We start from the raw sequence: 12,894 nt of genomic DNA on the forward strand, positions 1-12,894 counted from the left end.
AGAAAACCGCCCCATGCCATGTGACATAATCGTCCAGAGACAGTCTTGCTGGGAAGACTGGGGGAAGAGGCTACAAACCATATGGAAACAAGGGGTTGGATGAAACGTACATCAGGCTAGACACAGAGCAGCGGTGACGTCGAAGCACTCGTGGAGGGTGCCGGACAAACAAATGTTTCCATTTTAGCCTATTTTTATCATTTTTGCTTTTCCTTGATTGGTGATAGCTGTGGGGGATACACCTGTGGAATCCAATTAAGCAGGCTGGATAGCTGATGCGGTTGAACCCCGTAGTGAGGGGTGAAAGCTCACGAATGCGCATATAGACCCCAGAGGGTCTTAAAATCTGGTAAGCAGATATATTTACCCTATCTATCCTGTCGGGCACACCGGGTGTCTTCACAGATTGAATATTGGATCAACACACTTTTCAAGTTCACTTTATGGATGTTGAATAGGGACATTTGGACTATTACGTTTTTTTCCCCTCTTTTTTTTCCATTTTTCATCTTTATTTTAATATAATAGATTTTTTTTTTGCACTTTATTCATTAAGGTTATGTTTTGACAGCGCTACACATTTGATTTAGATTTTTTTGTTATGAGGTGTACATTTTTGTGAGAGCTGCTGTCTGTCACAGAACATCTGTGTCACTTATTAAATTTACTCTATATAAACCTAGCGCATTATCGCTTACATACATATGACCATGCATGCAGGTACCTGGGCAGTTTAAACTTACAAACTGTGCATTTTCTCTCTTTTTAACAGGTTGTAAACCCTTGTTCTCCATCTTCTAGACATAAATGAGCAGTTAACCTTTGCAGTACTAAGTTCAGCCTCATTGCGAGATTGAGTTTTTGGGTTCCCTGAAGTTGTGCTTAAATATTTTTACCAACACACAACTTTTAAGGCCCGTAAACTGACTATTTCTTTCACATAACAGTCATTCAAAAAAGATGCACACCTTTTCTATTGCTATATGAAAGGATCCCTCATGTCTGTCTCGTGTGGTCACACGGCACTAAAATAAGTAATGAACATTTGCAGTCTCATCTAACCATACACACATATACACACACACATACACAGTACCCTCCTAGTTAGGTTGCTAGGGTGTTAGGCAAATTTAGTTCTTTTTGGTTCCTCTGTAGTCAGTGGAGCAGTGGTATCACCTCCTGCACTAACAGTGGGAGGGCATTAAATACCAGCAGTGTGCACTAAGTACATACAGAGTGCAGGGTTTAGTGGTGCGCTGCGCACAAAGTTCAGGGATGTGCTGCGTACAGAGGTTCAGGGGTGCGCTGTATACAGAGTGCAGGCTTCACGGGTGCGCTGCATACAGAGTACAGGGGTGCCCCCTTTTCCCCCCAAATTGCCCCCTTTCCCAGTACAGTGCTCTACTCCCACCCCCAAAATCCTCTTCTTGACAGTACCTGACAGAGAATTGTGGGTGCAGAAGAGCAGAACAGGATACTTAGGAGGAGAGAGTAGTGTAGCCGTGGGGCACGTTTGGCCATGGGCTCAGGAGCTGTTGCTGCCAAGCTACCCATCTATGCAGAGAGGTGGCAGGTGGAGCACAGGTGAGATCACTGCGCAGCTGGAACTGGAAGAGCAGAATCAGCAAATGCAGCTGCATGTACCTTCTACCGCTGGATCCAGTCTGCTTCTATTTAAATAAAAATTCCAACTGGCTCCAAACTTTGCCTGGATAAGTGGCTGCGGGTGTTGCATCAAGCAGTCAAGGAGTTCTTTCTTACACTTGATAAGCCAACATTAACTTGAATGGAAAATAGGACTTTTACTGACTTAAAATCTCTCTAACGGACATTAACTGACAGCTGTAAAAATCACAGATTTTTGCAAACTGTCAGTAAATATACTGATGGTTGATAACCCTAGAGGGAATCCACCCATCTGGGTGGGGATTGCTACCACCATCTGCAGCAGTTCTGATTCCAGCTAATGTTTATCGAGGTCCCACCTGCGCACAGTTCAGAAATCCATGAAATTTTCACTTGACCTGGTCTGGAGAGCTCACTGGAGAGTACCTGGTGGAAGTTAGAAGAGTTCTGGCTGTCCTGTGGCATTGTAAGCATTAATCTCTTCCTCACTAAAGAGAGTGCCAGGTGGATACTGAAAGGAGGCATCCAGTGATCCATTGCCATTGTGAGTACTGCCTTTCCTTTGGGTATTAGAAACAGGAGTAGTCTTGACTGGTATAGCTTTTGAAATAAGGACTGTTAGGGAGGCTTAGCAAGGTGGAATGTCCTCCTGCAAATATGGGATACTCCAGATTCACTGAATATCACCCAACATCTCATCCAAGTTCTTCAGTAATAAAAATCCTAAAAGACATCCCCTAGACCAGTGATGGTGAACCTTGGCACCCCAGATGTTTTTGAACTACATTTCCCATGATGCTCAACTACACTGCAGAGTGCATAAAGATTATGGGAAATGTAGTTCCAAAACATCTGGGGTGCCACGGTTCGCCATCACTGCCCTAGACTGGTTATTGAGTGAATGAACTGTTACTGCTTGCCTGCCTCTGCTCTAACCTTGGGAAAGACAGGCCTAAGAATGGTACTTTGGTTATATTAAATGGCATAATTACTATGGGCGCAGTGGCTGCTTTTGTTACTAGACTCACAAGGCAGGATAGGTCTAAGGCCACAACTCAACTGGGGGGGCACAAAAATCAAAGTCACAGGTGCATATCGGGTACCTTCCACTGCTACTCAGTACAAATAATGCCTCTTTACATGGATTCTGCTCATTCTGATCTGCTGGTGAAAGCTCTGTGAAAAACCCACTTACCCTTATGGGGCCAGTGCACAGACTCCCACCCCCACATCGTGTTGAAGTGCTCAGTGCCTCATTGATCTATTGCTAAGTCTAAGCAGTGTCCTATTCCAAATACTAACTTTTAGAAAAGTATGCACTTGCAAAAAAAAAAAAAAACTCAGGTGCTGTAGAAGCAAACCCTTTAGGCCAGTGGTCATCAACCCTGTCCTCGGCGCCCACTAACAGGCCAGGTTTTATGTATTACCTTGGTGAGATGCAGACTAGAATACTGCAATCACTGAGCAGCAAATTATATCACCTGTTATGTATTTAGTTATCTTGCAAACCTGGCCTGTTAGGCTAGATTCACACCTATGCATTTTTAGTGCTTTTTGCATATTTGCACTACAGTCCATTTAACATGGTTTCCTATGGAACATGTTCTGTAGTGCAAATATGAAAAGCACTAAAAATGCATAGATGTGAATCCAGCCTTAGTGGGCCCTGAGGACAGGGTTGATGACCAGTGCTTTAGGCCATTCAGGGAAAGGCAACTAAATTGTTTTACCTCTTTCTCCCTAGCATATACTGTATAACTTTATTTCATTCCCCCACTGCTCCATTGTGTGTTGGAAGACAAAGGAAATGCTTGGTTCTTCCAGGTATGGATAAGCATGAAACTCACTATATATGATAGTCCTGGTCACCCGGTGTTGTCAAAGAGGAGTCTAAAGCCCTGTGTACACTACAACACTAGCGACTCGTAGCCTAAACAGAGCTTTCCTTTTGCACCCAGCCATTGAATGAAGCGGTTTAGGAGCAAAAGCAAGGTGCATATATACTGCTGGGGAGATTAAAAAGAATTTGTTGCTTCGCATGGGCAAATGTAGCTGTCAAGTCACTATACTTGGTGTGCCCCCCTCCACCTCTACTTTTAACAGGTTTAGTTTGAACCCTCAATTAAAATCAGCTGAATACCTACTTGAATTCACTGAAGTGTGTGCAATGGCTGACTTGTGCTGAATGTGCATGACAGATCTAAATGGGAATAAAGCGTGAGGCTGTGTCTCATCAGCAGCAACTCTGCAGGCATAAGCACTTAAATGTCAAGGGATCCTTCCCACTGTTCTACAGGTCTGGTTTTCATTCTATGAATCACAGGCTTTGTGCAAAATGACTTTTAGTTATGATGTTGTTTGAAAGTAATTTTTTTTGTAACAACCATTGTTGTTTTGTAGCTGTAGGGCTGCAAATATTTATATGACACAGCAGAGCTACTAAAAAGTGCCAGCTAGGGATGCCAGATGTAGTGCTAATTGCCTTGGACACCTGGAACAAATAGAAAGTGTAACTGCAGCCAGCCATGAGAAACGGTGTGGAATTTTTAAACACACAACACAATCTAATGGGCATCAATTCTACACATGTCCTTTACAGATAGCATGCTAGGCTTGCCATACTGGGGCGATATGCGTTTTACCATGTATTACCACGATGCACATTAATGCATGCCATTTTTTTATGGCGTGCTGCGCTCACAGTCACTTTCCCAAACCACAAGTACAGAGGCAATGCACCCGTGCTGCGGTACCATGCATTACGGTGTGATGCACTGATTACAGGTACAGGTCTGCTTGTTCTTCCTTCAAATAATAAAGTTCTTTATGATGGAGCCCAAATTGTACTAGTACTGTCATTTTGGAATTCCAGTTATAGAATAAATTACATACTTGATAATTTGGGAACCCTAATTTCATTCTTTGCTCATATTTAAATTAATGATTTTCTACAGTAAGGCTCAGTTCACACAGGGGCAACCCGACTTACAGTTCGACTTTGCAAGGCAACTTCCTGCACGACTTTCAACGCGACTTCAAGTCGCCTCCAGGACGGGCAACTTTGCCTGTGGCCAATTTAGAGCTAATCAGCTCTTGTGACATAACTGTTGATCCTGTTCTCTTCCTGGGTAAATTATTTTCTTTTCCCTGTAAAGTCGCTTCAATATAGATGAGGATCTGACTTGGAGGCGACTTCCATTGAAATCTATGGGTACAAGTCGCCTTGAAGTAGTACAGGAACCTTTTCTGAAGTCGGAGCGACTTCAGTAGTGTACATTAAGACGGCTCTTATTAACTATAATGGAATTCCTTATGTCCAGCGACTTGAGGTCTGACAAGTCGCTGTAGTGTGAACCGGCACTAAAGGAAAGTAAACTCCCCTGGGGGCAGGAATTTAAAGGCACTTTGACACAAGTCAATTGAAGTAAATTTAAAATAGATGTACTTTTATTAGACATGCATTGGTAAAAACATTATCATGGCAAAAAAAAAAAAAAAAATGTAACATGGGTGACTTTCAATGTTTTTACCAATGTGTGTCTAATAAAAGTACATATATTTTAAACTGACTTTGATTGACTTGTGTCAAAGTGCCTTTAATGTCTCGCCCCCAGTGGATTTTTCTTTCCTTTATTACCCAGGGATGTGGCACCCTATGGAGTTAATCACTGAAATACTTTAAACTGATTTTCTACAGTGCACCTTTAGCCTCTTATCTCAATATCACTGCTGAAGCTAAAGTTTAAAGTGATATAAAAAGCATTTAAAAACAAAAAAAAACAAAAAAAAACAAACCATGTTATACTTACACAGTTTTGCACTGAGCAGCCCCGATCCTCTTCTTCTCGGGTCCCCACCGGTGTTCCTGGCCCCTCCCTTCTGCCGAGTGCCACCAAAGCAAGCAGCTCGGAGCACTCAGGGGAGCTGAGAGAACAGAGCAATCGGCAGTGTTTGATCGCTCAGTTCTCAGTGAAGAGGCACCGGGGGACAGATGCAGCATCGGACCAATGCTGCATCCACCTAGGTAAGTATTAATCTGCAAAAAACAGGATTCACAGGTGTAGTGGGTAGCACTCTCGCCTAGCAGTAAAAAGGGTTGCTGGTTCGAATCCAAACCACACTACCTGCCCGAAGTTTGCATGTTCTCCCTGTGCCTGCGTGGGTTTCCTCCCACACTCCAAAGACATGCTGGTAGGTTAATTGGCTTCTGTCTAATTTGGCCCTAGTATATGAATGTAAGTAAGGCTCCATTCACACTTTTTGATGCATTTTGCATTTTGCAGAAATGTACGGGAATTTTTTTAACATGGGTTCCTATGGAACATGTTCACATCAATGCCTTTTTGTTTCTCTGCATTTTTGGAAAGGGTCAGGGACTTTTTTCATGCAAAATGCAGCGTTTTGCATGTAATAGAATTCAATGGACAAGCATCAAAAACGCAAGTGCACCGTTTTTGCAGCGTTTTTGATGCATTTTTAAATTTTTTTTAAATTTTTTTTTAGACTGTAAAAAAAACAAAAAAAAAAAAACGCAAATCGCGGCAAAAACGCCGCAAAAACGTGGCAAGCATGAAAAAAAACCCTCCAAAAACGCTCAAAAGCAACATGCATAGGTGTGAATCGAGCCTTAGGGACCTTAGAGTGTAAGCTTCTTGAGGGTAGGGACTGATGTGAATGTATATGTAAAGCACTGCGTAAATTGAGGGCGCTATATAAGTACCTTAAATAATAATAATAATAATGGCAAATAGGCTGTGCACTCTGCAAATAAATTACCTTTTTAACCGGTTCCTGACCGGCGCACGCCAATGTACATCGGCAGAATGGTACGGCTGGGCAAATGGGTTGTACCCGTACGTCCCTTTAAGTTTGCTGCCATGCCATCCCCCCACAGTTAGTAACACTCCCCAGGACATACTTAACCCCTCCTTAGCCCCCTAGTGGTTACCCCTTCACTGTCATTTACACAGGAATCAGTGCATTTGTATAGCACTGATTGCTGTATAAATGACAATGGTTCCAAAAATGTGTAAAAAAGTCCGATGTGTCCACCATAATGTCGCAGTCAAGATAAAAAAAAAAAAAAAAAAAAAAAAAAAAAAAAAAAACCTTGATCGCCGCCATTACTAGTAAAAAAAAAAAAATAATAAAAATGCCATAAAACTATCCCCTATTTTGTAAACGCTATAACTTTTGCGCAAACCAAACACTTATTGCGATTTTTTTTTTTTTTTTTTTTTTAACCAAAAATATGTAGAAGAATACGTATCAGCCTAAACTGAGGAAAAAAAAAATTCTCTTTAAATATTTTTTTAGGGATATTTATTATTGCAAAAAGTAAAAAATGCCTTTTTTTTCAAAATGGTCGCTATTTTTTTTGTTTATAGCGCAAAAAACAAAAAAACGCAGAGGCGATCAAATACCACCAAAAGAAAGCTCTATTTGTGGGAAAAAAGGACGTCAATATTGTTTGGGAGCCAGGTCACACGACCGTGCAATTGTCAGTTAAAGCGACGCAGTGCCGAATCGCAAAAAGTGCTCTGATCAGGAAGGGGGTAAATTCTTCCAGGGCTGAAGTGGTTAAAGTAGAATTCTAGAAGCCTAAGATTACCAGATAGGAAAATGCAAGTGTAATTATATGTTTATCATACCTCCACAATCCAAATTCAAAAATCCCTCACGTTCTCCACCTGGACAGTATTAGCTGTCAGCCCCATCAAGTCTATGGAGATTTTCCTACTGGCCAGCTTGTAGGCAGGTGCAGTCTACTTTTTCCACTGTAGGTGATGCTCGTTTGCAGCAGCACTGCAGTTGGAGAGGAAGTCAGGAGGAACATGGTTGCTCTATGGTTTTCTGGGTCACTGGGGAAGCTATCCCATTGGATGCTGCTGCCCCATGTTACTCTGGCAGCCATCTTGGGTCAGGCAGAGCCTATTTAGAGCCCTGGATCCCAAGCTTGGTACACATTTTGCGACTTGGTAGAGTAGGAACAGGTACCCTGCCTGGTAGGGACAGAACTAGCGGCAAGGAAAGGTTCCTGACGAGGAGGGAATGCATGGGGCTTGCAACTTCTCTGGACATTTTCCCACTTGGGGCACTAGATGGCCAGGCCACATTTTGCCCCTCCTAACAGGCACAGCATGCATCAAATTCAAGTACAGTAAAGCCTTCGTTTGAGAGTAACTTGGTTTGAGAGCATTTTGCAAGACAAGCAACATTTTTTAGTAAATTTTGACTTGATATACAATGGATGTCTTGATATACAAGAAGCGTCATGTCACAGTATGAGAAGAGAGGCACCTAAGTGTAGCAATATGGTTACATTTAATGAAGGTACATTTAGCAACATATTGCTACACTTAGAGGCGCCTCTCTTCTCTTTTATACTCTGTAGCTCCTGCTGGATTTTGCTTCTAATCCCCTTGTGGAGGCTTCCATTTGTGGATGGACATTTTAAGGTTACACAACCAATCACATTGCTATAATCTTTTTATATGGACTATGAACTGAATGACTTATAAATAAATGGTTGTGGAACGAATCATCCGAGTTTCCATTATTTCTTATGGGGAAATTCGCTTTGCTATACAAGTTCTTTGGATTACAAGCATGTTTCTGGAACGAATTATGCTATCAATCCAAGGTTTTACTGTACAAGTTTTAGACAGGTACATGAATTTGGCGCATGCTGCAACACTTTTAGAACACATGAGACACTCACAAAGTCTGTCTGCACCAGTCTTTATGAATTCCAAGGATTGTTTTATTTGCATGGGTCCTGCTTGAAGAGATTCACTTACACTTTCTATCCTGGAATGCAAGGTCACCAGTAAAAGAAAAGGAAAATGTTAAATGTTACTGGGAGGTAAGGGCAAATCTAATAAAAAGATGCTCTGCTGTTCTGACTGTTATGGAGGAGTTATTATCCCCTCAAATTGAGGAGATTTCCGCTAACTCCTTGTTGTGTCTTCAGTACAGGAGGCAAAGGTAAATGTCCCCAGTGGGGACACAGAAAGCAAAAATGAAATTTCAGGGATCCTAACCCTTCCTCACTCTATCCAAAACTAGAAAAACTGAGTGGCTGTGGGAGTTCCAATTGTTAAACTTAATCTGGCATGCAAACACAGTTTTAATGACATTTGAATGCATTTAACCCCTGGATGAATTTTATGGTTTTGCAGAAACATCTTTCCACTGAATTTTGATTTAGAGGCCAACTAATTGACTCCAGGGTCCTTGATAAACTACAATTTCCAGTAGACTTGGAAGGCAAATCCTAAAATGACTTAGCCACTTACTCAAATATAATAATAATAATAATAATATCTGCAAAGAATATATTTACCTCTTCTGCTGCCAAAAACCACTCCGATGCTAAGTAATCCACTGCTGAGGTTTCCTCTAAGATCAGAACTTCTGAGAAAGATGTACTTCTGGATCCGCTGCAGTGCTCAGTGGTTCCGTCTGCTGACTTCCACCCATTTTCTTAGAAGTATCAGTCTCAGAAGAATCTTTAGCAGGATATTAGCATCAGAATGGAGTTCAGCGACCAGGCAGCAGGGGAGATAGGGACCCTTTACACTTTGGCCTCCTGGTGTGTCGCATTTTAACATATATCAACATGCTTTGCATTTAGGCAGCCCATTCAAGTGAATAGGCTACTAATATACCTAATTGTACGTTACCATGCATGGCAACATGTTGCAATACATATGTATTCTCTTACTGCTTTGGTGTGCAACTGAAAATAAATGTCACCACAACATGCTGACACATGTAATATGGCCCTAATAACACCCCATGGAACTAAGGTAATGCACATGCGCAATTTACGGTAATGCACCAAGATGTGAACTAAGCAAGAGAACTGTGCACAAAACTTTTTTTTTGGGATACACTGGGAATGGTTACAACCTGCCCCCCTTTATTTGCTGTGAGATTTCCATGTTAGGGACAGAACGTGATGGACAGTTTCCCAGATAAGAACTCAACAGCAATAAAAACCTGGCAGAGTTTTTTTCCCCACTCAATCCAAAGCCGAGGGGGAAAAAAAAAAAACAAAAAACTTAAACTTGTATTCTCACTCTAGCTTTAGGTTTCCTGAATTTAATATACACAATATATAAAAAAATACATTACTTGGTCACGCCATTTTCCTGGTATGTGGTCCTGTAGAACCCCACCAGAGAACCATTGAGTTGACCAGAAAACTGCAGGGTCAGAAGGTAGGTGTCCTCCAGTTTCTCATCATCGGCATTAGGCTGCAACTGTTGTGTGAACTCCATCACAAGATACTCCTGTTGTCTATACTCAAAGCATTGACTGAGTTGTATCTCTTGCCCATTGCGATCCCTCAGCTTGGGCTGCCCCGAGATCCTGCTTTCCCTGATGTGCAGCCATAGATTTTTGTCTAAGCGGGTCAACTTCAGCCAAATTGTCACTGTGCCAGTGTAGGTGTCTTTGTCCATCTCTGGCTTGATTTCCAGGTCATAGTGCAAAGGTCGGATGTGTGCTGGAAGTCGGAAGTTCTTCCAGTCCCCACTGCTGTCATCCTTAACTGGACAAGTCTCAGAAGTTGGAGGAGCAGTGGTGGAGGAAGGTGAGGAAGGTGTAGAAGGCTTAGTTGTGTCATCACATCCATTGGTGTTTTTACATGGCTCTGGATATGTGAGACCTACCCCAAGCCCTACAGCTAATCCCACCACAACCACCGCACCTACGATCATAGCCACATGTTTCCCTTGGATACAGTGCTTCTTGAATCCCTTATCCAAATCCTCGTCCATGTTTATGCTTTCTATTGTTGCCAGAGTGGCTAGCAGCTGTAGCGGTTCACCTAGTCCTCTTCCTTCCTCCTGCAGAAGCCACAATGATGTGAAACTTTTCACCCTCTGCTTTTAACAGCACATTTCTCAGCTCTCCCCCCACTCCTCCTCCTCCTTTTTCCTTGCAGACTAGTTGAAAATAACTTTGTGCTAATCAGCAATAGATGATGGCAGGATATTTATCTTGCCAGGGCATTATCAGTGACTTGATGGCCACATGCAATAATCAGAGCATCTCTAAATTGGAAACACAAGACAGCTCTATCAGCGGACTCTGCCCATACAGCTGCAATGAAACTTTATGAATGTTTCAGGGCTTTTTCCGGAGTTATGAGAATGAGGTAATAAACCTAATGAATGGTTTTATTGAGCTGTTCTGGTGGTATTTAAGATATCTGATATGACAAGGTGATTTGAAAGATCTGCTATTGCTAGCTGTTGTATGCATACATCTTATCACAGGGCAAAATAACTGTTATAAGCAAATTTCTTATCACATTTTAAAAGTGGAACAATGGGTAACATCAGAAAGCTTTCCAAGTGAAAAAAAATGTTGCTAGAAGTTCTTAAAAGGGTTACCCGCAGGGCTTTTTTTTTTTTTTTTTTTTTTTGGCGGAACGTGTCCACCCCGTGTCCTAATCTGTATAGCCTATTGCCCTTGCCTGTAAAAAGCACTGGCGACCACAGAGGGACCGAACGTAACCTGTGTGTACTCTATGTCTGCTGCGCGCTGCCTATAATGAACAAACACTGGCAGCCTCTGAGTTATCAAATGGCTGCAGCTTGTGAGAACAGAAGGGCTGTTTCTCTGCTAAAGGTACAGACCAACTTTGCCGCATTGAGGGGCCAATGGGCAGGGCCATGTGTTGTAAAATCTTGGATGAGAACCTTCTTCCCTCAGCCAGAACACTGAAGATGGGTCATGGATGGGTCTTCCAGCATGACAATGACCCAAAACATACCGCCAAGGCAACAAAGGAGTGGCTCAAGAAGAAGCACATTAAGGTCATGTAGTGGCCTAGCCAGTCTCCAAAACTTAATACTATAGAAAATTTGTGGAGGGAGCTAAAACTTTAAGTTGCCAAGCGACAGCCAAGAAACCTGAAGGGAAGTTCCCAAAACATGGCCCGTTGGGGGTACTTGAGGACTGAGGTTGAGAACCACTGATCTAGAGCAAGACAGCTGATCAATAGTGAAAAAAAAGTTACTCCTATTCAGAATCCGTATCTAAAAGACATGTAGAAAAAGTTGAATATAAAAGAATTTATAAAAACTTTAATTTAAACAACAATAAAATATTGATAAAACAAGTCATGGCTGTAAAAGTTATTTTGCACCAGAATGACATGATACTCCACAATGCCTGTTGATAATACAATAGTCTCTAATGCAGTGGTCATCAACCCTGTCCTCAGGGCCCACTAACAGGCCAGGTTTTATGTATTACCGACTAGAATACTGCAATCACTGAGCAGCAAATTATATCACCTGTGATGTATTTCAGTTATCTTGCAAACCTGGCCTGTTAGTGGGCCCTGAGGACAGGGTTGATGACCACTGGTCTAATGGACCAATCAAGCAGGAATAACCCAACTTGTTTCAAAAATAAGTTTCTTTCTTTGGAGGATGCACTAAATGTACTTCAGTTAGCTTAAAAGTAAGTAATCACACATAACTAGCTATGTCAAACAGTAGCAAAGAATTTTTTCTGCAAGATCACTCAGCTACAGGTAATAAGCAGGGGTGGCGCCACGTGGGTGCGCTGAAGCCCCCCCCCCCAAAAAAGAAAGAAAAAAAAATCTTCAAGCACGCTCATAGCACCCCCAAAAATTCCACTGAGGGTTTTTTTGCATAAAAATTCACACTATTTTTTTTTTTTAAATAATATTGTACCTGTTGTGAATCCTGTCTGAAATTTGGCTGGGGACTCTTTTTGAGGAGGAAGGATATAGCCGCTGATGCTTAGTTAGTCCTGGTGTAAGAACCACCCTGTACTGCGCAGGCGCAGTACGAGCCGCTGGAAATAGCCGAAGTCTGAATAGCTGTAAGTCAGCTGTACATGGCGCCTGTAACAAGGCCGCTCACCACTCTTCGCTCGGCACTTTTTTATTCTATGTCCACTTGGATGGTGGGGCTTGAACCTGGACGCAGGCGCCGTGTACAGCTGACTCAAGGTTTTCAGCGGCTCCGTAGTCGCTTGCGCTGTGCCTGCGTAGTACAGGGTGGTCCTTATGCGTTGGGGGAACTTTCTCGGCAAGACACCGGCTGAGAGGGGGGCAGATTGATTCAGAATGTTGTGCAGAGGTGGTACCTTTTAAAAGCCCTTGTGTCACTTGGTGCCTCTTCATCTAGTGCGAGAAAGAAGGGGGTGGAGCAGAGAGAGTGAGAGCCCAGAAGCAAGGAAGGTATGATGACTGCTGGTTGTTTCCTTGGTAGACCGCTG

At 42.4% G+C, this 12,894-nt stretch overlaps 1 protein-coding gene across 1 annotated transcript in view; it reads right to left on the reverse strand.

Annotated features, from left to right (window-relative positions):
• Positions 1-11,241, reverse strand: part of ENPEP (glutamyl aminopeptidase) — a 103,451-nt gene extending 92,210 nt beyond the window's left edge. The window contains exon 1 of the mRNA XM_073602347.1: positions 9,766-11,241. Coding sequence (XP_073458448.1) covers positions 9,766-10,412 — 647 coding nt within the window. The 5' untranslated portion in view covers positions 10,413-11,241. The remainder of the gene's footprint in view (positions 1-9,765) is intronic.
• Positions 11,242-12,894: the final 1,653 nt, after the last annotated feature.

The sequence above is a fragment of the Aquarana catesbeiana genome, linkage group LG01 (genome assembly GCF_042186555.1).
Source record: "Aquarana catesbeiana isolate 2022-GZ linkage group LG01, ASM4218655v1, whole genome shotgun sequence".
NCBI classification, from domain to species: domain Eukaryota; kingdom Metazoa; phylum Chordata; class Amphibia; order Anura; family Ranidae; genus Aquarana; species Aquarana catesbeiana.